A 27357-nucleotide genomic window follows, 5' to 3' on the forward strand; every position below is an offset into this window, starting at 1 on the left:
GCTACACGTGTTCCTTTTAGTTACCAAATGACGAATTACCATAGGCATGTTTCTCAAAGTCTTTTTTTACCGTCCTTAAAAAGTATCTTGATGTATCATATTTTTGATGTAAAAAAATTAGTACTTTCAGGTACATTATATCTTAAGGTACTAGAATTTTATACTAAACTTTTTTGGTATCTCAAGATACTTTTTAAGAATGGTAAAAAAGCCCTATAAACAAATTTCTCTCTCTCAAAAACTTTGAACATTAGCATTCTATAGAACTTTCTTAAGTCAACTTATTAAAATTTTATTATTTAATTCGTACATTTGTGTCTTCAAAAATACTCAGTTTCACCCATCATTCATGGGGCACTTTCGAGTGCACCAATTTTTTTAGACAAAGAAAGCTTTTATTAATCTTAAATGATTACATCAAGATGATACAACTACACTAAGACCACTTTCGACCTCTGTATAATTAAGATGCACTGCACACGGCTAAAAAACTTGACTCACAGTTAACCATTTATTAAAAAAACAGAACCTTAATAAAAATCGGTTAAGCCCAGCCCACCCCCCCCCCCCCCCCTAAGATGATGAAATCCTCAAATAGACTGCCACCCATGTTCCTGATTTCTTTTTAAAAAAAATAACACTTTCGAGTGCGCCATCAGGTAAAAGTAAACAGGGTGCTACATTACCCATCCATTGGACTCCTACATGCTCCTATGGGCAGGCAGATTGCTTGGTTACTTTGGTCGGACGACAAGAGATATATTGGAGAAGAGGAAAGAAAAGAAAAGAACTGCAGATCAGGTAATGGAGGGGGAGGTGCATGCATATGCAGTGAGTGCATCCATGGCGATGGCAGGAGAGGAGAGGAGAGGAGAGGGCAGCATGGGGGTTGGCTTCTTTCGCGCCGACTTCGCTGCACATGCGTCGATGTAGTGTAGTGTAGTGCATTCAGAATTTCTGATCCAGCCAGCTAGCTAGCTAGCTCTTGTTCCCACGGGAGATCCCAACCTCGCGTAATTAGGGGTGGGGATGGATGAGTTCTTTCAAAATCCTATTTAATTTTTTAAAAAAATTAGCTCAAAACTCTATACAATTTTATTTTTAATCCGTTTTAAACCCGACCCTTAAAGTTTGTAAGTAAAATGGTTGAGTCAATTACCACCCCTACATGTGCTGTCTTTCCAATCATATTCAGAATTCAGAAACCCTTGTATCCCTTTACATCCTATTTAATTTTTTTTAAAAAAAAGGCTCAAAACTCTATACAATTTTATTTTTAATCCGTTTTGAACCCGACCCTTAAAGTTTGTAAGTAAAATGGTTGAGTCAATTACCCACCCTACATGTGCTGTCTTCCAATCATATTCAGAATTCAGAAACCCTTGTATCCCTTTACTGCGTTTTACCGAAGTAACCAGGGTCTACCTTACCGTTTTCTATGTGAAAAACCGGTCGGCCCTCCGTTGGTTTGCTGAAAACCGAGAACAAAAAACTGTGAAAATGATGTCTTTTGTACGAAAACCAGATAAACCAGATCCCTTGGTGGTTTCGAGAAAACCGACCCCTTGGTGGTTTCAAGAAAACCGATCGGTAAAGTGAACCCTAATTCTCCCAAGTAAAATGTTAGGATAGTTAGGAAGAGCTAGCCATCCGATAAAATTAAGATAGGAGAAACCATATATTTTTCAACCCATCATGTAAGCTAGGCCTAATATGAGTAGGTTCAAGATATCGAATCCGGTCTATACAGTTGCCTATCAAGATAGGCATGGTTCTTGATTCTACCAAAGTTTAAATTGGCCAAATGGTATCGATCGATAGTAATATATATCCACACATAGTTAATTACATATGAAATAATAATCAAACCCAGTTCATGCAACCATTCTCAATTACACAAATGAACACCGAAAGATTTTGTATCATCTTTTTTCAAAATTAAAAGAAGTAAAACATACAACAATACTGAAAAAAAATACTCAACGTTGGTCTTTTTAACTACAAATTAAAGTCTTAGTGTTGCATATTTGTACGCATCACCAGTTCAATCTAGAAGCTTACACCCCATCTTTTCGCTTATGTTTACGCTTATAAGCCAAAATTAGAATTTTTAACCTTAAATTTGGAGTTCATATTAGGTGTTTTTTTACCGAAGTTTATTTTTCAGCATTGACTTTTAGATCGCCAATAATATATAAAAGTATTTACCAATTATTTTAATTTATAAATATGTTGTTTGTTTTTTCCATAAAATATCCAAACAATCGCCCCTTAAACTGATAGAAAAGGCTGGCGATTCACTTATATAAAGATCGAAAAAAACATAAATCGGACACAGAGTACTACTTATTAGTTAAACTGTCCTTCTTGCAGGCATGGCCCATGTGTAGCAGCGGCGGCGATGCATGCATAAATACATGGTTCTCGTGACGCTAGAGAGCTCGATCGATCAAGAATCACTTTAATGGCGACAGATCGAGACTACTTATGAATCAACGTATATCTTCATGCTAAGCAACCGTGCTTTTGATATATACATATACATATGTACTCCATAGCAGCAGCTATAGCTAGCGTACACTCTCCCCAGTTTCATAATTCTTATTATTTTAAATAAGAATATGATTAAACTTGTAAAACATTTAATTTGAGAAACACTATGATATCATAAAGAATATTTTAACAAAAATTAATATTATATATATAAATAGAAAACAACAGTCAAGATTTAAAAGACCGTATCATTATCAAAACTGTGAGATTTTTCAAACTAGAGGGAGCACGCATATATGCAGTGGTTAAGGTGCACCGATACACATCCTATTGGGAATGAGAAGAGTGTGCTGTGAGCCGTTCAAAAGATCCGGCTATGTACTGAATGCATGCACACAGTGAGTGGTAGGGACGATTGGTTTACGGTTGATATATATACATCATAGTATGTAGTGTGATTGTGAGCTAGATAAGGGTTAGTTGTAGCTCAGTGTGTGAAGAGATATAGGGAACATAGTGGTCCTTGATAAACAAATTATTGGGGTTGTGGAATAATGTCGATCGATGCATGCCCCTGTTTGAGTGGGAATAAAGTTTTGAGAGAGGGTCTAGATTTCATGTCTCGTACTCTCGTTCCTTGGATGACAATTAAATTAACAACGCCGCTATACGTACGATGGAATCGTACGCCCTCCGTCCGCATATGTTGTTGCGGTCAACGTCATCGGCTACTAGTGTGAGATCGTGCACGGATCGTACGGGACCAGTTGTACGCATAGTAGTTTTGTTAAATTAATCCAATGGTTTTAATCTCTTCTCCATAGTCCTTGTTCAAACTAAGCCCCTTATTAAAGTATTCAAACAATAAGGTAATGTAGAACTGTATTTATACAATGACAAATTTTCAATTCAAATGAACTAAAATTGTGCATTGCAGAACATCTCCAAGAGAATGCTAATATTTTACTATCCAAAAACGTGTGTTGGGTTTATCTAAAAATATTGGGCATAAAAATTAACACTCCTCTAACAAAAATCTAAAAATAAATAACTTGTATTAGAAACTCATATTTTTGTCCCAAATTTAGGATATAATTGTGTTAATTTTAGGCATGAGTAAATATTAGAAATGTATTTGGTAACCTGTTGGAGATATATTTTCTAGTTTAATTCCTAAAATTTAGTTTTATAGATCAATTTTAGACATCTGTTGGAGATGCTCTGACATTCCAGGTTTTGGGTTTGGTACATAATATGCAATTTTAGGAAACTAAAAGATTACAAATTTTTAGGCGCCAGAATTATATGTAGTTTCTCTGTCCCAAACTGTTGTGAGACTCTAGGCAGTCGTAGCATATCTTATGAAAAATGACAACAAACATCATGGAGGGTGAAGGGGCTGGGAGGGAGGGGGAAAAGCAAGTAGATTACTGGCCTTATTATAAGTAGCAAAACTTATTTTAGAACAAAGAAACTTATTATAGGAAGATGAATTTAGGGTTTACCTTAAGGTATAATTTCAAGTATGGTAAAGAAATTTTGTGTAATTTCTCATATAATAATAAAGAAAATTTTATGTTCTTAAGAAAGTATCTTAGATGTATTAAATTTTGGTATCTCGAGGCACCTATTACATAAAGGTGTCATGTTTTTACACTAAAAAATATGTTACCGGGGTACCACCGTTTTAAATATGGTAAAAGGACTCTTCTAATATACACTACCAAATTAGTGGACTCAGATCGAATGATAGTGTCTATCCACAATATATACTTCTTCGATAATCTACATCTACTAGTACACTAGTACACCGTAAGAAAGGTTATTGCACAACACGAAACGACAACAGAATATCAGGAAATCATGGGGTGATAGACTTGCAGGGCCAATGTTCTGGAATGTTCCACGCCTCAAATAAGTCCACGAGCAAGGACAAGTTGGTTCATTGAATCTGGTATATATGTCAGGGTCAGGCCTATAGGTGGCTAGCTTCATGTCTGTGGTGTGCGATCCCTGACAGGCGTGGCCACCATCGATGACCCCCGGCTAATGCATCTGCTAGATATATGGTTCACTTTTTCTCCCTTTTTTTTTTAACTGTGGATCAAATGGATGAAATTAAATCCAAGTTGGATATATCTCTTGTGGTGGCCAATAATTATGCGCGCATGCAAGAACCGAGAAAAATTTCGCTTAAAGGACAGACATAGATTTTGATTCCTCGCAGAAATCTGCGAGAAGATCGGCTATATGTCGACATTATGTGTACTCTTTTTTAGCCCAACATTAGACCATGGCTGGAAAAAAGGTTTTTCGGTGACTACAAAATTAATGTGGGTTGCCATATCAGAAATTCATGTATTCCGAACAAGCCCTTAAATCCATGTATAGCGATCAAACTGGATAAAATAGAAATGGCATATGGAAAGGCAAATCTTTACATTGTCGGCTGCATGTATCTCTATAAGTGATACTTTGGATTTCCAATCAGCAGATCAATGGATTCCATCAAGGTGTCCAAATGAATGGCACACAATGCATATAGTAGCTAGCTAGCTATACTTTTGCTGATGAAAATGTGGAGGAGGCCGGTGCATGAAGCTGCCCAGAGGTGTCCATCTATAAGGCTAGCTAGGCTTGCTCATATGAAGCACCATGAGATCTTGGAGGTGATTTGATCACTCAAGCTAGCTAGCTTTGGCCTGTTGCTGTGTCTGCATGCGTGGTGCATGTTATCCTGTTAATATGTGTGTGTGACCACAGGAGCAATGAGGTGACACCACTAGGGCCGTGTTCGCCCGAGGCGGTAAGATAACTTAGCCCCCTCGTTTTCTGCACGAATGTTTTCTGAATTGCTAAACGGTGTATTTTATGTAAAAAAATTTATAGAAAAGTTGTTTTAAAAAATCATATTAATCTATTTTATATTTTTAATAATTAATAATTAATTAATCATGTATTAATCTATTACTACGTTTTCTGCGTGGGTAAGTTAATTTATCACCCCTTACCCGAACGCTGGCCTAGGTAGATAAGCTACCCAAGCATCAATGTTCATTGATGCATAGCTGCTTCTTTCTTAGTACCCAAGGCATAATTGCACCACAAGCTAGCTAGTAAGGAACCCTAGCTTATTGGCTTAGTTTGTGGCTGTGGTAGTAGTAGTGTTGGTGCTGTGCAAGCTCCTAAGGGACATGACAACTGCATGCATGCATGGACCTACCACACCCAAATGAAACCTGCAAGTTGCTTACCATGCAGGGATTATACATTTGTGGTGCATAGCTTTGTTACATAGATTTTTTTTGTCCCCATGTGCAGTATTTTCCGGGCATCGAATAAACCGACAAGTTGTGGATCGACCGATTGATAATTCTTCTTAAAAATAAAATGAAGAAAAATAAAATCTTCGAGACAGTTTCCAAACCCTGTTGATCATGGATGAGAATGTGCTAGCTGAATAATTCCTTTTGATCCAGACCCTCACATATCTGATATCTCTGGTCACCAACTTGGCTGCTTGTGGGCAATACATATTTGTGGCTGGGGTCAAGGTGCATTGCCCAGTTGCATTGCAAGCAAGCTGAGGGGTGAAAAAGATCTAAGCTACATTATGCAAATGTGCATGGGTTGTTGTAGGGTATCAACCACATGGCAAAAGGAGAATCTCCTCCCCTTCTCCTACCAAAGATTCAAGATAGAGAGGGGTAAAAAGGAAGTGTACATGTGGTTGTGCGCCTTTGGGGAAGTGAAGCTAAGTGGCATGGCATATTGGGTTGCATATGCATGAATGCACCCTGCTAGTAGTGGCCTCCTGTGTGCTCTGTGCATGCAACCCATTTTCATGTCCTCCTATCCTGGTTTCTGGTTTTGCACCTAACATGTATTCCTCCTTCTAAAGTTTGAAAGGAGCATGAATATGGTGGGTTACAGCAATAGCCTGCAGCTTGGAGTTGAACATTCTCGCTTCTGCTTCGTCGATGCCCCGCTTTCGCGGTTGCTTCCCTCTATTTAAGGATATATATTTTTCTTGTTTCTCTATACCTTTTATAATATGATTTTAAAACCACATGTTTGGGATATGAATCTTTTAGACGCATCATTTTCATAGCAGGACAACGATACCACGCTACTACAAAAGGTGTTATAGTATTTATTCGATATATTATAAATACATCTAATTTGTTGAAACTAATGGTACAACTAACTAGAAGAGATTTTGCCACCTGTATGTACAACTCGACATGTCAAATATATTAACACAAATTGCACTAGATATTGTGCCCCAGTACGTACATAAAACATAAAGTCCTTTATGGCAAAACATCACAGAAATGCTGGGCTTCCTTTACGAGGTAAAAAGCTTGAGACTGGAACAGTACGTGCCAGGGCTGACAGGACGTCTTAACTATTTTCCAACTTGTTATGTTCCATATTGAGAACCCTACCTATATGCACTGGTTGAAAACCTTCCAAAGTTCCATAGTTTCTTTTTCTTTTTTTTTGTCATGTGAATAAAAAAGGTGTGCAACCAAATATAATAATAATAATTAAAAAAAAGGCTTGACTACGAATAATAAAATTAATTAAAGCACCTGTGATGGAGACCAAGAGCATGACTGGGGTATATGCCAAACCATCTTGTATGTTAAGCTTCTTGGTTCCATATTCTTTTAAAATTGGGGACACAAATGAGCCGCTCGTTTTCGGCATATCTTAGGCTTTGCATATCTTCAAGTAGACAATATAATGTACTATCCATAAAGCAAAATTTGGATCATTACAGGCTCTTCTCTCATTTGCATGGACCATCCATCTTATCTATTTAGTGTGTGGGGGTGTGCTTCTTTCTTGCTTGCTTTCTCTAGGGCCAGTGTACAATTTTCATGAACCATTTCCATTGTTAGGTTCCTGTCAGAACCTTACATGGTGCAGAGCAAGAAAAGCATGAAAGGAGAAGGAAAAATGCAGGGCTGTTTTCTTCCTCTTTGGTTCTGAGCTATCCAAACATATTAGCACGTTTTAAGGTAATAAAATGGCAGTGGCAAGTATCTGCTTGTGAAAGGAACCCATTTACAATTGCATGTCATGAATTAAATGATGAAATGAGAATCTTCACCATGACTTTAACCTGTAATCAAAGGATTTATCATCCAAAAAGCTTGAGCTCAAATCAGAACTTCTACACATTAATTTCAGGTTTTACCTACTTCTTGAGCTGTAACAGGTGCAAAAATGTGTGGCTGTTACTTGTCTGGTTCAGATTTTATCCTGTGATATCTTGGTTGTAGACTGAGTACACATATTCTACCCTACCAATCTCTCCTCTCACTCCACTCCCAATACCAAACAGCGCAGATCTTTTTCCTGGTTGGTGAGGCTGTGGGGCAGTGATTGTTTCACTGTGACCAAACCCTAGCCTTGTGGTCACATGGGAAGCACTATGAGCAGAGAGGCTGGCTAGCTAGGTCTTGGCCATTAAGCCAAGTGGGGGCTGCAATGCAATGCAATGCAGGGAGTGGTGGCCAGTGGTCACAGCAAAGGCCTCAAATGTGGCCAGTGGTCTCGCCGTCTTTCGGTGACGGCTCCCATGTATGATTGCTTGTTTCAAGCCAGAAACAGAAACACATGTAGCTCCTTGAAGCAATGCAGGTAATTCTGGGCACCAAAGGCAATGTTCAGGAAAAGTCTGTCTATTATCAAGGGGCAGTCTGTGCCTCTTCGGCTTCATTTTGAAACGCCTCATATCCTTCATCATGTATTCTTGAAGAGTGTAGAAAGAGTTCCCGAATTAGCAGGTTCACAGGTGCTCCCAGCCTATACAAGAGCATTCAAACAATCATGAGAAATTCTAGAAAAAAAATATAGTACGATGTCATCCGTCCCACAAAACTTCAAAAGATTATAATTGATCTACACATTGACAATAAAAAAATGTATATTCGCCTCATAAGAAAATCTAACTAATAATAGAATTTACTTTTTTCTTATTTGTCCATATATAAGTCATGTTTTCAGTTGAAATTGTGACATGAATGATTCCCACCTTGTATTTTCAAGTTTTTTTTAAACATTTGCATGTTCTTTGGCATGATGGGAATGCCTGAAGCCTGAAACTATCCCAACAGTGTAGATTTACAGTAGATTTACATGGTATGACAATATCACAGACAGGATATTTCACAAAAAATTTACATCATGCAGTTTATATTAATGTTAGATTCATGTCTGATCATTATTCCTTAATCTAACAGAAGATTTTTCCTAGAGGTAAAAAATTTGACTTAATCTCATTTCAGTATATTTTGTTGTAAGAGAAGTAGCAAACCTAATGTCTTCCTTATACCTTGGAAGCAGCTTCTTTTTTTGAACTGAACCTACTCACAGAACAAGGCCTATGATCCGGGCTGCAGTATGCCATTTGACAAGAATCTATTACATAACGCACATGAACATCTGCCTTTGGTATCTTCCGCAGCAACTTCTTAGCTGCCTTCTTCTTCTGGGACAACAGAAGAGCCTGATACATCCTGCAGGCACAAATGCAGTATTTCTAATGAATACAACTTTAATAGGAATTCGACAAGGTTGCAAAGCAAGCACACTGGTCAACGTATCGACCTGCCCAACAGAAGCAAGTGAACTTGTAAAATATACTGGATAATCAGTTTATGTGCCAAATAGAAAAAATCTAACCTCAAGGAAGTCAGTACATTATGTGGAAGGCCAGCAGATTCATATGCTGACCAGATCAGCTGGGCACGATTTGAATCCTTTGCCTTTACACAGGCACTAAGAAGAAAGTCGAGACTTGTCCGAGAAACATTAAGTCCGAGCTCTTTGATGGAATGGAGAATCTCCATTCCGATATCCAAATTTACAGGGTCCATATCCCATATTTGGCAGAAGACCTTAAGAACCATTCATGAAAGTAAACAACAGGCACAAAACAAAAGAAACCATGGAAAAGGGTATAGTTCACAGAGAAATGTCTTGTGGAACAATTCATATACACTTTATGGGGAACAACTTGAAGGAGCTTCAACAGTAAAAATATATATACAAGCAATTATATTGTCTAATGAAAAGCAAGGTCAGATTTCTCGTAATGTCACCCCAATTAAACTGAAATGAATTCTATGAACTAGGTAACAGTTAAATAAGAGATAATATCAAGCAGTCATAAAAATATTCCCTAAAGACTGTAACCAAATAAAAACAATATGTGGATAACATTAGAAGAAACAGATATACAGTGCCACTTTTCAACTAGTAGAGTGATTTTAAGAGGATCAATTAAAAAGACTTTGCCAATCAAAAGATATAGATTAGTGATTAGATTTATTGGGCCAAAATAAGTGTTTGACCATAATCAAGTTGTAAAAGAACATGTTTTTATAACATTAAGAACAAATAGGCTAATCTCTCTCTCTCTCTCTCTTGTTTATGTGTGAGGAGATTACTACTACTAGTTATCATGGAACAACTCGAAGTTAAATGTCGTGCGCACATCCCAATGAGATCAGGTAAGGTATACATTAGACAAAATAGTTAACACTTCTGATCAAACAACGGTGTCCCATTGTGAAGAATATAAGTCAATACCTGATCGATAACCATATATGTAATCATTTCATCTTTCTCCTTAAGCTGCTTTAGCAAATCAATGGCGGCACTGGAAAAGATTAAGCAAATAAAGAGTGAATGAAAATTATAACTAAATAACAGTATAAATACAATGGCTTAAATATCGATCAGCATACTTAGGGTGATTGTGCTGAACACAGTACAGAAGTACTCTGCTACACCCATCAAACCAGAAGGTTGAGTCACTAAGCTCTTCCAGAAGTTGATAGAGTCTGTCCAGCTCACCTTTTGTTTGGGTATTCTCCTGCAGAACAAAACATGATACTATTAAGGATGGAGACTGGAACAGGTGGTTCTCAAACATGCAGGCAGATTCACTGGAGAGGTATCACAATCTTGTGGAAATGCCTATTCTGTAATAAAAAGATGGAGTCGATTTATCATATTCTGGTACAATGCCCAGAGTCCAGCCAGGTTTGGTGGACTACCCTGAATGCCATACGCATCCCTCACTGCCAACTGACGAATCAACATGATCTGGGATCATGGTGGTTTGAAGTCAGGAAGGGCTTCAACAGGAAGCAACAAAGAGGGTTCAACTCCACTGTGATCCTAGTTGCATGGGTTCTCTGAAAAGAACACGATAACCGAGTCTTCAACGCACAGTCCAAGAGATAGTCGCAACTAATCAACACAATTGCCAAAGGAGCAAGACTCTGGACAGACGTGGGGGTCGATCTGCCAGAACTGGTAGTGTGAGCATGTGGGCTCTAGCTAGGTCAAAAAGCTGTTGGGAGGAATCCATGTAGTTCATCTCGGCCTGCTGTGTGCGGCTGCTCAAACTATCTTCTCTCAATACAAAGATGAGCAAGTTTTTTGTGTATTCCCTAAAAACACGCAGGCACAACTCATTAGGAGTAAAGATATGTCACAGGTTTACTTACAATCAGGGTAACTGCAGCCTTTGGCTCAAGGTGGCATCCAGATTGCCTGATTTCATCATACATGATTAGTCCATCCAATGCCTTCCCATTTGATGCAAGCGCACCGACAAGTGCGCTCTTAATTTCATTGAGGTACTTTGGTGGTATTTTCTTGTTTTGGAGAACCTAAGGAAACAGCAATGGTTTTCAGCAGCGAAATAGAACAAAGTAGAGCATATGCCTCGGCCTCTTTAACATTAGCATCTTCGTAGTAATAACAATTAACTTACATAATCTAATTCAGAAAAGATGAGTATGTGTGAGATCTGGAACCTGAATGTAAGGCAAAAGTTCAAAAGAGAATTATGATCAGCAAGCATCATTTACCTGCTTAGCCATGTCAAAATTCCCATGCCTTGCATATGCACTAACTAGTGACATGTATATATGCTTGGACATGTATATTCCATCTTGCCGTATTTGATCAAGATACTGCAAACTCAATACCCAGTGTTTATCACAATAGAAACTATAAATAGATGAAAGGGTTTTAAAACATTAATTTTAATTTCAGTGCAAACTGTGGTAAAGAATCACACCTGTTGTTCAAGACTATATGGTGTTTTAGACATTGAATAACGTTCAATAAGTATATTAGTTAAAAATAGTATAATATGAAAAGGCTTCAGTGACAAATCTAACTGCACCCTTTCATTTATCCGTTGATGGTCAAAGTAAGTTTAACAACACGTTTTTTAAAATATCATACAATTCCTCCATTTTTCATTTATTTGTAGTGTCCGAGAATACTTGCCATTAAACATTTCTCACAGTGACATTTCCTAATTTGCCCTTTGAGGGCCAATTATAAATTTAGCCATATGACAATGATACAGGTAATCAGAAATCTCTAGAGTGTTCTTTAAATAAAACATAGAGAATATATTCCACTCCACCTAGGGTTATTTTAGGTGATAAATTTTGATTGGATTGATATATGTGTACAACAGTCAATAGTTGACAACTAAACAAAAAGAGATGGAGCATTTCTGAACAGAGCAGGCCTCTTGTGTGTAATGGAGGATCTGACATGCTGCATGATGATATATCCAGCAGAATATACTGATGGAAATAGAAATTAATTAATTGGGGATATATGTATACAACAACAGCAGGAAGGAATGGATTATTGGAGGCAACAATTGGCGTGTGTTCATGGAGCTGATATTATTCAGTTAGAGTTTATCTTTCACTAGGTTTTCTTTCAAGAACATATGCAGTTGCCTCTATTTGAAACAGTACAAAAACACACGGTAATAATAAACAATCAGGTATCTGACAAACCTCAGAGATTTTCTCTTCAGACTCGCAGTTAAATATCAAATAACTAAATGTTTCAGAATCTGGTTTTACTTCAGCAATCTGCATTTGCGCCATTACCATTTGTGCTCCATTGTGGTTTTTCTATAGAGAAACACAGAAAAATTAAAGCAAGAAAAAAGGGCAGGAGGGCACTAACAAAGTGACAAGCTGGAATTGTAGTCTTTGAATTTGCCATTCCAGTATGTCATGTCATGGGTGTTAATTGCAATTTCATGCCTTCATGCTAAATACTTACAGTGATTGCTGTGCTTATTCCAAATTGTTACACTATCTCCATCCAACAATAACTGCCATTTTACTATTCAAAAGGTTAAATATTTAGTAGAAAATGAAAATGCCTAAATGCACCTCACTAAATGAGGTTTGATTGAGAGAGGAGGGCGGTTGGGGGTAAGCTGGGGAGAATTTTGAATGAGAGATGGTTGGAGTAAAGTAGTGCAGTAGTGCACCCTAGGAATGCACTATTTGAGAGACAATTTGAATCCTAGAGATGCACTTCTCGTGGAACGGGGGTAATACATATGTACTTTGAGTGGAGCGTTTTAGAAAATCTCAACAAAAACAAGTATGTGTCATCAATTAGGTGTTTATGCATTTGTACTGACTAGGCATGATGTAACATCAAGTCGGCTAAAGTTGAGCAAGTATGTATGCTGACAATAGCTAATAGGAGGTCCATCATTTTTTTAATAATTAAAGTGGACATATTCACTGGTTGGTATGTGAGGAAAACAGATTAGAAGAAAAACAGATAACCAAGAGTTTACCTCCCTGAAATATCCAAGCATGATAGCGTTATACAGGCTTACAGTGGATATATCCCTAGACTCTTCTGCATCTGCGAGTATATTGTAAGCACCTTCAAACTGGGAAGAGAAAGGATCAGTAAATTTCATATGATGCCTAAACATAGAAAGTGAGCTGCATCATGACTTACATCTTTCATCTTTACACATAAATTTATCATGCTTCGAAACATTTCGTATTTCAATTTCAGCTTGTGCCGGCGCATCAAATCATATATGCGATGAACCTGAAATGGTTAGAGTGAATACAGATGCTACAGTGTTCCCAATAAGACAAATCACATGAGAACATGTAAAGTAAAGGTTTTAAATATATGCTACTTCTGTAGACCAACAGTTGTTCATATATCTTACGATGCGTGGCAAAGACTTCCCAACAATCAATTTTATGTTTTAACCGCTCAAAGCCTCAAACTAATGTGAATAACAGCCTATTAGGATCACTAGTTAGTTATTACATTACAGCAATGTTAAGGGCTGTGGTAGACTGGTAGTGTTTTAATAGGTACGGATGTGTTCATAAAACTATGTTCTAGCAGATGCTTATGTTGCTACTAGAAACATATGCAGTCATGTTCAAAACAGTATAGAGCACTAAAAATTGCAAATTCTTGAAACCTATAATACATTCTCATAATTAATACACAAGGAACACAAACCTGCACTGCATGGCACAACCAGAAAGTCATATAGAACCGCTTACCATGTGAAATTCAGAGTCTTGCTCACAGGCATGTATTATTGGATGAAATAATTCAACTGGTGCATCGGGGTTGGATTTACATAAGCACTCAACTACATCAAGAGCTAAGGCAATCTGCAAAAAATATTAGGCAAACATACCAGTTATAATATTGATTTGAGTGGTCCAGATTCATAAACCCAACACTTCACGTTGAAAATAAGATTGCTGTTCCAAAATATGTGTATCAGATGCAATATTTAGGCCTGATTGGTTTGCAACAAACTTTGCTATCACTAGTTTTGGGCAAGTATACCTTGTCACACCTTTTGTGGTAACAAAATTCACAGCCATGGCTCTTAGGAAAGTTAGGCGACTGACTGAGTCTATGGCATGCAGTAATATGGCAAAGCACAATTATGGAAATGAGCCAGAGTTTGTCCCAGCTTGTTAGGCAAATATCTGACTATTAGTCTATAGCGCCAAACTGAGTCTATGGCATGCAGTCATATGGCAAATCATATTTTTCCAAGTCGTAGGAGGTGGTAGAAGAATTTTAAATAAAAACCACTGGTGGACTGATAGCTACTTTAAATAATAGACCAGACAAATATCTTAACCTATTAGTCATGTCATGGGTTCTTGATACATACAGGTGGTCAAGTACCCAGGCCATAAGAAAGCAAATGATACGGAGGCAAAAAGTATGTATGGACATGGGTGAAAGATCATATATGCTTGGGGACAAAAGACATGAACTGAATTACTTAACCATTTTTCAAGAAAAAATGTATCAGTGTATTTGGCTTACCTTTGACGATTTGCAGCAAATAGAGATGATCTTCTCAGATGCAGAAATAGAAGGTGCTACCTCAAACTGCTCATGCCATCTATTGAATGATACTATAACATCTTCAACCTTCAAGAAAATCCATTTCCAGTATTCTATCAATTATGTTTAGCTCAAAGGGTGTTGTTAACATGACAGCTAATTGTAATCGTTCATATTTTTAAAAAAATAGATCGAATATTTTTGAGAAAGTAACAAAAACTGAGAGAGCATCAGCAAGTAAAACCTACTCATCCACTTGAGATCAAATAAAATGTGGTCTGCTAACAACTTGATGGAAAATGGAACATGATTCATCTTTCAAAGTTCAATAAAGTAAAATAAAGTATCTAATCTTTTGAATCACACAAGAAATAAAATTATAATTTTCTACATTAATTTATCCCAAAGCACTGTGCTTTTGTGGCCACGTAATGTGCATTATGGAAATGCAGAGTACTTCTTTACACAGAATAAAAGGATCACAGCAAAACCAGGTGTTCTTGCTAAGTTACTAACTTATTACAGTATAACTTTTGAGGTGATGATAGTAAAAAAATAGTAATTTATTTTGGTACCTTGAACAGGGTACTGTATTACAGATTTCCTTTCTGGAACTTGCTGCAAGACCATTTTGCACAGATTGAAGAACACTACACATAAAGTCTACGCCAATTTCATACTCTAATTAGCAGCTGTGAATATTACCAGCAGTCATCGTAAAATATCTCTCACCTCAATGTGTGGTATATTTGCAGCATATTCACATAATATGGATGAAAAGTCTCCAATGTTGGATTCTGAAACAGAAACATTAGCAGGTAAGAAGTGAATGCAGCAGAAAATCTGAAGGGAAACTGAATAGTAGTATAATTTTCAAGGAAATAACATTAAAATTCAGAATAAAAATATTTTAAGCCAATATTTAATCATGTACCCATCTATTGTCTTCAAATGTATATATATATTTTTTTGGCGAAACGACAGAGTTTATTACCTTTTGATCTCATCTGCTTAAGAAGCTTCTCAGCATAGTTCTTCAGTTCAAACCTACCCAAAAACTGGAATATTGTCGATAAGTACTTTGAACATATAACTTTTGTTGGATCAAGTGACTCAAGCAAGTTGATGAAATCCAATTTCCTGTCACTTTCAGCAAAGGCCAGCATATAACTTTCTGTAAAGCATTGTGTTGAATAAGGTACTGTTGGAAGAATGTTGTGTGTATCAAACAAATTGTGCAACATTAACCAGCGTTTCCCCATTTGTGAATGAGTGAAAAAGGAAGGTTTGATTGTGATTTTGGCTAGTTACCTGCCATGTCGTATTCGCCTTCTTTATTGAAGTCTTCAACGGAATGGCAAAGTTGTTGAATCTTTTCTTCATCTTGAGCTCCAATCCAAAGCAACATCTCGTAATAAGCTATTCTTGAATTGGACTGTGGATTTGCATCCTTCAAGAAAACACTGAACATCTCAAATTCCTCTGACATCCCCACATCCACCAGATACAAGAGGAATGGTCCGTAATTATCTTCCACAATCTGAAAACCCCTATCTCTCATCATCTCAAAGAGGTGATAAGCCCTATAAATATGCTCCACTGCTGAGTCAATATCACTGCATGCCTTCGCCTTACGCAGACAAATCCTGATCAATGCATTGAACTCCTTAGTCCCAGTATCCCTCCCCAGCTTCCCGAAAAATTCAAGCGCAGGCTCTGCTCCAAGCTTTCTGGCACACTCCTGCATCAACCTAGTGAAGCGGCGGCTCTCTGTGTTCTTGAATATGTACCGCTTCTTCCTCTCCCGTGCCACAGCCCTCCGCCAGGTCGTCAATGGCTTGCTAGGTGGTGGCACCGCAAACCACTCCGTGCCCAATATCTTGTTCACGACAAACTTTTCGGCATCTTCAGAATCCTCCATCGGCTCTTCCACCGCCCTCGATTCTTCCGCATCATCAGGTCCTAACAATTGAACGAATATCTCACAATTGCATTATCCACTACACATTAAGTTATAGCTGAAGGAGCTGCATTTGGCCATGGCAAAATGACCAGCAGATAGTGTCAGGCTGAAAGTTCGATGAGATGATACCTTTTAAGATGGACAGGATCTCCTGGGTGAAACCGTTGGAACGGCCCTCGTCCTCCTCACTGGCTACATCTGAGCAAGACAAGGGAGATGGATAAGAGAGAAGCGAGCGCCGGCAGGGAGAGGGAGACAGGAACGGGGAGGCGGAGGCGGAGGCGGTTACCTTGGGCGTCGGGGATGGCGGAGGGTAGGCTGGCCCTCTTCGAGGAGGCGGCCTGCTTGAGGCGGAGGAGTACGGAGGGGGAGACCGCGGTGGCCGGCGTGACGGCCTTGCGGCGGCTGGAGGCGGGGTTTTTCCGCGTGGCGAGCTGCGGGCCAGCTGCAGCGGGGGCGGCGGCGGCGGCGGCGGCGGCCTTCTTGGTCGTCTCGAGGACCCTCTTCCACATGGGCGGCGGCGTGTGCGGTGGGGGAGCGGCGGTCGGAGCAGCCGCCGCCGCCGCCACCGCCGGGGAGCAGTGGTGTGGCCGGCGCCGGAGGCGTGGGTATAGGCGGTTCGATGTCGTGGGCTGGAGTTGGACCGGACCCGAATTGACAAGAGGCCACCTTACTGTCGCGGTGCCGTAAAGCAATGATTTTTTTAATTATATTTAATAAATAATTTACAAAACTATATTTTTATTTTCAAAATTTACAAATCTAGCCTCATGCCACCCCTCAGCCCAGGCGGAAAGGTGACGTGGCAGACGGCAGGGAGGGAACCGGGAACGGGCGATGACGGTGCAGTGGCAATTTTGTCCCTTGCCACCCTCGCGTCCAGGTCGTTATCGCCCATCCCTGGCTCCTCTCCGCCATTTGCCACGTCACCTTTTCCGCCCCATGAGATTAGATTTGTAAATCTTGGAAACAAAAATATATATTTTTTAAAATTATTTATTAAATAAAATTAAAAATTAAAAAATCGTAAAACAATACTAGCAGGATGAATTACAATGCTGATACAATGAAACAAAAACTATAGAGAACGTACTCCTGGCACTTTACGCACGCCCGTCTCCTCGCTTGCCTGGCGCCACGCACTCATGCTGATCGCCGGCACCGATCCACGTTGCCCTCACCGCGTGGCACCTATGATATCTATGTGGTTGGTGTCATCTAATACCAGCTGATACCAAATATGTTTTCGTTGAGTGCTGCAGGTATCGTGGCGCACACGAGATAGAGGGCACGTCGACGAGCGGAGGTGAGGGCGGGATGCAAGTTTCTTCTGTTCTATTTTGTTATTTCAGACTACATGGTTCATAACATATATCATTTGCACGGTATATCACATTGCAGTCGAACTGTATATGAAATTGCAAAATTGGTGTGATTTACTCTCCATGTGTTTTATTAGTAGATGATGTTGGTAATTTTTTTGTCATGCATTTGATATTTATTTTATTCAAACATTTTGTTTTAATACGTGAAAACTATATGTTATAATTAAAATATATTTAGTCATAAATCTAATCACAGCAAAACATATGACAATTACGATATTTTTAATAAGTTAAATGATCAAACATATATTAAAAATTAACGACAGTATCTATTAAAATACAATACAACGAGAGTATTTAAGTATACTTGACGTCTGGATACAATGGAAATGATGGATTAATATATGTTGAAATAGGGTGGACGATGATTTGATTTGTTTGTATATTGAACTCTCACATCTAATCAATGGCATATGATTTAACGTGCTTCTAGGCCTATGCAAGCAGAGTTCAGCAGACTGACATATGAGCCGCATAGTCTGTAAAGTTAAAACTTTCTGTAAGAAACTAGGAAGAACGTCAGATATGATTATAGTAAGGAAAAAAATAGGTATAGAGAGTTATCTAACATAATACGTGCCACATTTCGTTCGGATTAGCTATAATGTGTTTTATAAGTTTATTTATGTGCTGGATTGCGTCCGTTTTATAGGTCTGTGGATAACAAATGCAATTTATGAAGTCCATGTCATAGAACAAACCAGTGTGTTCCTCAGGAAATATACGATTACAATGTGTAAGTATAAATTGGTCATCCAAAAACTAAAAATGATGTAATTTAGCTTTATATGAAAAATATATAATTGGGACAATATAGACCCTAGATTTAATATGGTTTCATGAGAAAAAAAGAGAGGAAGACAATTTGGACCATAAATTAACGTGGCTATATTTCATAAGACGAGAGAAATAGCATTATTTACACCTACTGTACTTACTGGATGCACTAAACTGCATTAACAATAGTAAATCTGCACATTTGGAGAACACATACAGGTCAGCTTTCGAACTTGATTAGACAAGCAGAAGGCACTGGACACAAAATTTCATTATATACACGCGGGCAATCATGATAATACAAGAATGTTTCCTATACCAGCTACATTGGAAGAAAAATCAAATTACAAAACTTTGCCGCAGGCTCATCCCAGACGTTTCGTGATTTTGATCTCTCAGTACAGGGGAAATAGCATGCATTATCATTGAAATGTGAATCTGAATCACTTTGTTGTCCTCTCAAAGAAAATTTCGAGATTGCTGTACGCCAGCAGATTAAGTTACTCGATCCATATCATCTTTCATGATGATACTTCATCTCACCTTTTTCTAGGAAACCTTTGTTTTGGTGGGAAACTATAAATCTAAAACAACGGGCTTTACAAACAGATATGACTAACTTATCTCAGATCATAGCTTCTGTCTCTTCCAAGATGATGACTTGGTGTCAACCACTATCACATTTCTTCCATGTTGCTTCCTGATCCAAGCACCTCTGTCAGATCTGTCAACTGGAGCTGGATGCTCTCCAACTTCATGGAACGGTCTCTTCTGTCTCACAAAGTCCCTAATTCCTGTCACATGAAGATCCTTTGGTTCGCTGAAAACATGGTAAACATGATCTGTTCTCAGAGCTCCCAGGGGAGTTTGTTTCTTAAACCTTGCATCACTGCCATTGCTATGACCCATATGCACTCGCAGTGACTGATTGCCTTCATTCCTTGCTGAGCAAATAGCTGATTTGTGATTAGCTGAAATGTCCACAGGCAAGCACCTAGAAGCGTCTATATCGAAGTTACTGCTTAGGCTTCCTCTTGAAGAGTGTGTATGCCTCATAACAGCGCCCAAAGAGCTTGTTATCTGTTGTTGTCTTTGCATCAGAGTTGGAGTTGGCGGTCGCCTGATTATCTGCCTTCTCTCCATCAGTGATGGAGTTGGTGGCGCCCTGATTACAGGACTAATGGAGCATGGGTTTCTTCCTATAAATAGCTCTGTCATTTGCTGGATAACAGCTGCAGGTGAAATACATAATCAGCATGATGAAAAATTGATGGTGTTAACTGAAAAACAAATGGGAACGGCTCTATTATTCCCAGGAAAAAAAAGGCTAATACCTTCTAACTGCTTTGGAGCAACATCAAACTCATGCCACCATACTTTTCCATCTTTTCCGTTTTCGGAAGGAAGTCTGACATTATTAAACTTAGCAGCAAGGTAGAGGGACCCTGCTGCTATGTAGTGTGGTTTAAACTGTACAACCAAAGTAGTCCGAAGCCTGCATATACAGGAGAGTAGTATACTCAGAAACAACAAAATTGCAATTTCAATAATAAACAAATAACAAGGTTTTGCAAAGAACTTACGCATCGTTTATTAGGTTCACTGCAACTTGTTTCAATTCCATCCGGAAAATCCCCAGTTTCTTGAGAGCGAGCTTTAATGGCTCGTAAGGATGCTGTATGTTGAAATCAAACCTAATAGTCGAAAGTAACAGCGTCTCCCCTACCAAAATTAGCTCCTTCTGCTTCTCAAGAATTTCCTGTTTTTAGTAAGGAAAGTTATGACAAGAAGCTGGCAATATCACAGATGACAGGTGGAGTGGCTAAGACTAATAATAGGAAAAAGGGGAAACTTTAAGTACCTTCTGGTAGATTCTGTGAGCAGCATTACAGTCTTTCCGATACATTGTTTCATATGCCACAATGATAACACGTTGTAGTGAGCAAGGTGTATCTTCAATCTTCGAAGCAAGAAATACGCAGACAGTTGCAACAGTCTGGAATAATAGATAGTTAGTAACTAATATTTACCTGATCAATAATGAATGTAGTTAAATAAACTTCATTGAGCATTTGTGTTATGACTTGCTACCGTGGGTAAAAATTCTAGTAGAAAATTACCCATGCTAGAAATAAATAAGAACCTTAATTGGGAAAGGCAAATAGCAATGAAAACGAGTCGTTATTACTTACTGGTAATGAGTATTAATAGAAAGCATTGCCTTCAAGTTCAATAAAGTCGCTCCCAAGAATCATGTGTCTTGTCCAAAATTGCAGTTTTGGGTGCTCCATGTGAAATTGCTTAAAACTATACCTCACTTCCAGACTCATTACTAAGGGGCGAACTTCAAGTCCAAGTGAAAATTTTCAACACTTATCTTTCATAAAAAGGACCCCTCATGGAAAGTTTTTACCATTCCAACGGCCAGTATACCATACAAGGCATGATCCAATTAACTGTGCTTCAAATATGTATACACATTTACATGAAACCAGCGTGCATGTAAACAACTATACATATATCCATGCTGGTGTAATTTTCATAATGGCCAACATGGCTACACTACCCTCGACTAACCCCAAAGGATGGTACGTAGTCAGGTAATGTTAGGATCCAACGGACAAAAAAGGGAAGTTTTAACTTCCAAAGACATCTACAAGGTAAGAAATGAAGTTAGTTAAACGATACGGTTAAAAAAAAAGTAAGTGTTAACACTTTTACCCTCGATGGAGTGTGGAGAGCCTTCTAGCCCAAGAGATTTTATGGCGGCAAATATAGATTGCTTTATAGGTAGTTATAGTTATGTGGATAGAAGAAGTGGCAGAGCCATGTTATGACCTGCGGGATCAACTGACCCTCTCGTATTTGCATTGAAATTGAAATATATATTCTTTCAAGAAATTAGAAGAGTTGACCCCTCAGGGTTGGTGTTTTGACACTGGATCGCCACCGCATAGCAGGGTGCTACAGGCACACTACAGTGATTGCAGAAAACACGAAATAGTTTGTTAGTGGGTGAAGTGGCACAATTGATCTTTATTTATGCTGATGCAAAAGCATTTGGTCCCTGAAAAAATATCCACAGGCTTGAAACATAACCATGTGGGATTGGGGTTTGTTAATTATACAATGGCAAGATCACATGAAACTCTTATAAGCAGATTAGATTTAATTGTAAGTGTTCTTAAATCCTCAGAAAAAGATCCAAACATTGGGTACTGCCACATCTAAGTGGGCAATGTGTGCGATCCATAGGTAAATAGCTGCGTATTTTTACCTGCCACTCGTTCTTGGCGTGCGACTGTCGGAGATAAAAGCGATGGCAAAGCATGATTGCTGACGCGATTGTCACCTGAGGCCTGCAACCCAAGAGAAAAGAAAAAAAAATAGCATCTTTTCATTAGAAAAACCCCAGTCCATCGCCCCCATCAAGAGGAAGCAACCAAGCAACAGCATCTAAATCTAAATCACTCAACAGAAGATTTAACGCGCACGACGACGCATCGAATTCGGGTACTAGATGGAGAAGATCTTACAGCTGCAGCCTGATGCCGACGTCGCGGATGAAGGAGCAGTAGGTCGCCCGGAGCTCGGCCTCCTTGGCGGCGCCAACGCCATCCCTCCTCGACGGCGACCCGCGCTCAACCTCCTCCCTGCTGACGTACCACGCCCCCGCCGCACCCCCCTCCCCTCCTCCGGCCTTCCCCATCGCCCACACGCCCAACCCAATAACCAACCGATCGCCCACCCCGCAGCAACAAACTCGCAATTCTCCAATCTGGAGGAGGGAGGACGAGAGATCTTCGGGGCTAGAGCTTCGGAGGGGGGAGGCGGAGGGCGGGGGACGACGACTTGGGGTGGACTCGGGCGGCGCGGCGGTCGGAGGCGGAGGAAGAAGGCGACCGGAACGGAACGGGATGCGGGTGAGTGACGCGGCTCGGCGGCTTCCTTTTCTGTTGCGTTGCGTGGTTTGTTTTTATTTTTGGTTTTGGTTTTGGTTTTGGGTTGGCTTGGCTTGGCTCGTGGGACGCGTGCGCTATTTTGCGTGAGGGTGACAGGTGGGGCCAGGCTCTGCAGAGCGCGATATTCGCGTGAGGGTGACATGTGGGGCCGGGTTTTGTACAGTCGGTTTCGGCGGATTTTTTTTCTTTTTTAGAGTGTATATATATATTTTTTTTTTGTGGGATATTTTTTTATGGGCTAGATAGTTTAAGGCCCATCGTATGTTGAGTTGGGCTTGAAGATAGGCTTGGGCCTTCTCTCTGGCTATTTTCTTCTTCTCTTTGTAGGACGAGAATTTTTTGTATATAATATATACTCCCTCCCTCTGTTAAAAAAATTGGAGTATTTTAGCATGCTTGGTTTGAAAATTAAAAAAGGTGAAATGCAAGATTTGTCTGGAGAATTACCATCATTTACTATGTTTTAGAATAGAGCAACCTAGCACACATCTATACACCATGCACCCGTTGGTGTTTAATCATGTCCTGGCCTGCTATGTTTTGTGACTTTTAGAATTTTTTTTATATATTTGTGATGGTGGTACAAAATTGATCGTCAAAATTTTAAATTTTTTTACCAAAATCCTATCTAAAGCGTTGAGGAAGTATAATATATTTCATTTCATTTATTTATATAAATACACACAATCAAATAAGAAGTAATAATAATAATAATAATAATAAACGTAAGGTAGAATAAATAGAGAACATGCACATGTCGTCGTTAATAATAATAATAATAATAATAATAATAAACGTAAGGTAGAATAAATAGAGAACATGCACATGTCGTCGTGTTGTGTTCAATGTGTTGTACTAACAACTTCGCTGTGCTACAACCAGGAAGAAAACAAGAGATTTCATGGAGATTGAGATGATCTTGTTTTACACGCGGAATGTCTTCTTGCTAATTATTCTTATTATTATTATTAGAGCAGGTATTATAAGACAGCTATAAATATATTTTAAAGATATAAAAGAGGAAAGAGAAGATGAGTGATCTACTAATTTATACCCAGCTACAACATGGACTCTATGACGTAGTGGATGTATGACATGTGAAACCATATATTAATGTTTTATAGTTAACCATCGTATGAATTAGCTATTAGATTAACTATAGATAAATTAAAGCCGGTAGTTGACTATACTGTTGAACTTTCTCTTATATTATAATAGTGATACAAACGGTGATGTCCGAAAGCAAAGCCAGACGTTAGGTTCACCTTCCATGCATATATCATTAGCCCAACTGCTGTTACAATATCTTTTTTTTTCTGCTAATTATTCAGACCGATGGTGTGAACTGCGAGAGGATTATCGTCGCAAATCGATCGCAACCAGAGGATTAGATTGCTCACAAAAAAATAATACTAGATGAACAGCTAGCTGTCTTAACGCTCAATCAAGCCATGATTAGAAGTATAATAAATAGTAGACTATAACTTGGCTATAAACTAATGTGAAGAAAAGAGATAATGGAAAAGAAGTAGGGTTAACTCTAATGCAAGAGCCAGCTATAGACCAACTCTAAAAAAATATATATTAAATACAAAGATAAAAGAAAGAGATAAGATATAAAAATTATAGCCAATGTTATAGCCAATCTATCGTATGGGGTTGGCTTAAACTTGCTCTTAGCTGCGTCTCATCCGTCGTACGGCGGCTCACCGGCCGGCCGCCGGATTTTTGGTCAGGTCCAGCTCACTCACCGGACACGAACACGGAGCAAGTCAACACACATTAATTGCGAGGTTGCTAGCTAAGCTAATTAAAGCTAGGCACACGCCTAATGACGGGCTTGCCAAACTTGGCAGTCTCAAATTGCTATACGTGTATAACCAAGTTGTATATGAACATATAACCATCGATGATCAATTTAGTCCTACGTATAGCAACAATTTAGCTAATCAATTTAGACCATGATTAACACAAAATCTCTACTCCAATTTGGCTAATCGATTCATTTAACCACTCCAGATCATTTTTTTTTGTCTTAACAAGAAGACCAAGCGGTAGGGTCGTGCATTTTGCGTCGCATTAATTAATGCATTTATACGTTGCCTAATTTGATCAGATTATTGTGTGATTATTGGCTTCCATGAATAACCGCTGACGAAATTGACAATTGTTCGTCTGAATCGAGCAGGTCAAGAATGCAGTGCAGCTAATTAAGTAGTATTAGTATACAGTGGAGCATAGCTATAGTAGCACATGGGGGCCGGAGTTACCGCAAAATACTACCTCCTAAATATTTGATTTTTTATACGTGTTTAATTATTCGTCTTATTTAAAAATTTTGTCAGATATGTAAAGCTATATATATGCATAAAATATATTTAACAATACACAAAATGATATAAAAATAATTAATAATTAAGTAAATTTTTTGAATAAGACGAACGGTCAAACGTGTATAAAAAATATATAATGTTACCACTCACTTTCTTGACATTGCTTTCAACCGAATTCAGAAGGGTTTTGTGAATGTTTGAGTTTGGATTGAAAGATACATATACGATGAAAATATATGAACTATATATTAGAAAAAAATGACTGGTCTTCCTATAACCCCGTAATACAGCTCCACCCTAGCAGCACATGGGGTGATAGGAGTACTCTGCTTTCGTTAGGAGATAATTTTTGACGAGACTTTGAGACAGGAAGGCTGGAATCGTAAGAGACGGCGCAATTAATTGACTATCAAGCATGCAGTTAGTAAATCATATATACATGTCAAGAATTGACCCTGCGAATTCAAACTAATTCTACTAGTGAGTGGAGTATTAAACCTTTCTTGAAAAGGATTTTCCAACCTGGTGAATCAACTATTAAATCGATCATAAATGATGTCCATTCTAGAACAAGTAGTTGGCTATAATATTGATTTGGCTATATGGGTATGTTTGACAAAGTTATCCATCAATCAAACAATCTCTTATAAGCCTATTTAGTTTGGAGAAAAACAGAATATTTGTATTCCTAAAGATTTGTACGTCTGTCGTAAAATATAAACATTTCTAAATTGTTTGGCATAGACTAAGAAGATATATTTTTTATTTTAGTTAATTGAGTGATCAATTTTTGAATTTTGAAATAATTAGATATATTTCCAATCATATAACTGGCTATGCAATCATTAGACTGATTGATGTGATGTAAATCTATGCATAAATACCTATATTGTGTACCAGATTTGAATAGGATAAACTTATATTTTATATTTTAGAACAGAGTAAACTTTACGAGAGACATTCGGTTCATAGGAACGTAATATAGAAGATTTATCGCATGCGAATTATAAAGGGAAAATAAAGAGTATTTTCTTACCAACCAAACCCCGTCAAAAAGTTTTTATATGTATTAATACATATGTATTACCACTCCATCACTTCTCATAATATTTTGGATTAAAATTCCCCCAACTATCTGGCTTAAAAAATAGGTATCGTTTAGTTCACGAAAAGAAAATTTATGGACATTACGTCGGACGTTTGATAGATACCATAAAATAAAAACAAATTTAATACCTTGGCCAGAAACCATGAGACAAACTTTTCAAGCTTAATTAATCTATCATTAATACATATGAGTTACAGGTTAATCATGAACTAAGTAAGCTTAAAAGATTCGTCTTACGATTTTTTTCTCCCAACTGTATAATTAGTTATATATATATATATATTTAATGTTTTATTTAGGTGTTCCGAAATTTCGTGAGATGTTTTTGAAAAAAAATACTAGTATGAACTAAACAGGCCCATAATCAAAGCAGCAGCAACAGTGGATGGCCAGTTCGGCACGTTCTGCCTGCAGCCGTGGCTTGCCTTTTGCGTGTTACTACTGTCAGGACCGTGCTGCAGCCTCTTCCAACCCCCTTCTTGACCATCTCATCAGTCATCACTACCCTTCTGCGCGCCTCGAGATGCGTGCAGTCGCACAGTAGCTGCCGCAGAGAATCCCAGGCAGGCTACCACTCCTCTACTCCTACAGGCTAGGCTGTATCTAACGGCCCCTGCTACAGACGATCCTGCAGCTGTACCAGCGGCAGCTGCTGCGTCGCGCCCAGCCCTAGGTCACCGACAGGTGGGCCCGTTCTTCTCCTGGGCCCACATGTCAGTTGTGGTGCTCGATTTTTTGCGGTAGTTTTGCTGGTGGGTGTAGCGGCTGCGTCCTCTCCGACAGAATGGACGTGCTGTTGCTCCTCCTGCCTTTTGCGTTTTACTCCTCCTCCTCTACTTTTACCCCCATCATGGCAGAGACCATGCTTGCTTGCTCTCTTTGCAAATTTGAAAAGTACGAGGGGCTTAGGCTTAGGGGTTGTTTAGACAGACATAAACTTTCTAGCCTTATATCATATTGGATGTTTGGAAGTATTAAATATAGACTAATAAAAAAACTAATTTCATAAATGAGTGGTAATCCACGAGACGAATTTTTAAGCCTAATTAATCTAGAATTAGAGCATGTTTACTGTAGCATCACATAGGCTAATTATGGATTAATTAGGCTCAATAGATTCATT

General features: G+C 38.6%; 2 protein-coding genes across 2 annotated transcripts; both read right to left on the reverse strand.

Annotated features, from left to right (window-relative positions):
- Window positions 1-7627: 7627 nt before the first annotated feature.
- LOC102721337 (pentatricopeptide repeat-containing protein At4g04790, mitochondrial-like) lies at window positions 7628-17307 on the reverse strand. The gene is made up of 17 exons (XM_006648223.2): window positions 16959-17307; window positions 16799-16867; window positions 16018-16668; window positions 15701-15880; window positions 15439-15503; window positions 14686-14793; window positions 13896-14009; window positions 13324-13419; window positions 13154-13252; window positions 12348-12467; window positions 11391-11495; window positions 11025-11189; window positions 10257-10384; window positions 10099-10168; window positions 9190-9404; window positions 8840-9023; window positions 7628-8310 (listed from the first exon to the last, which is right to left on the reverse strand). The coding sequence occupies exons 1-17, from the start codon at window positions 17179-17181 to the stop codon at window positions 8248-8250; spliced, it is 2655 nt and encodes an 884-aa protein (XP_006648286.2). The 5' UTR covers window positions 17182-17307; the 3' UTR covers window positions 7628-8247.
- Window positions 17308-19256: 1949 nt separating this feature from the next.
- On the reverse strand, window positions 19257-22793 carry LOC102721617 (cyclin-T1-1-like). Its single transcript, XM_006648224.3, has 6 exons — window positions 22368-22793; window positions 22109-22190; window positions 20693-20827; window positions 20415-20590; window positions 20166-20326; window positions 19257-20063 (listed from the first exon to the last, which is right to left on the reverse strand). Exons 1-6 carry the CDS (start codon window positions 22538-22540, stop codon window positions 19462-19464), a joined length of 1329 nt encoding a protein of 442 aa, XP_006648287.2. The 5' UTR covers window positions 22541-22793; the 3' UTR covers window positions 19257-19461.
- Between the last annotated feature and the right edge of the window lie 4564 nt (window positions 22794-27357).

Source organism: Oryza brachyantha, chromosome 2, assembly GCF_000231095.2.
Source record: "Oryza brachyantha chromosome 2, ObraRS2, whole genome shotgun sequence".
NCBI classification, from domain to species: Eukaryota; Viridiplantae; Streptophyta; class Magnoliopsida; order Poales; family Poaceae; genus Oryza; species Oryza brachyantha.

Excerpts from the sequence above, each read along its gene's own strand:
- LOC102721337 (XM_006648223.2), bottom strand. The coding sequence starts at position 17,181 with ATGTGGAAGAGGGTCCTCGAGACGACCAAGAAGGCCGCCGCCGCCGCC. Across the intron at positions 12,468-13,153 it reads TGCTTGGATATTTCAGGGAG|AAAAACCACAATGGAGCACA; the intron begins GTAAACTCTTGG and ends GTTTCTCTATAG. Across the intron at positions 11,496-12,347 it reads CTGAAGAGAAAATCTCTGAG|TATCTTGATCAAATACGGCA; the intron begins GTTTGTCAGATA and ends TTGAGTTTGCAG.
- LOC102721617 (XM_006648224.3), bottom strand. The coding sequence starts at position 22,540 with ATGGGGAAGGCCGGAGGAGGGGAGGGGGGTGCGGCGGGGGCGTGGTAC. Across the intron at positions 22,191-22,367 it reads GTCGGCATCAGGCTGCAGCT|GCCTCAGGTGACAATCGCGT; the intron begins GTAAGATCTTCT and ends CTTGGGTTGCAG. Across the intron at positions 20,327-20,414 it reads GTGAACCTAATAAACGATGC|GCTTCGGACTACTTTGGTTG; the intron begins GTAAGTTCTTTG and ends CTGTATATGCAG.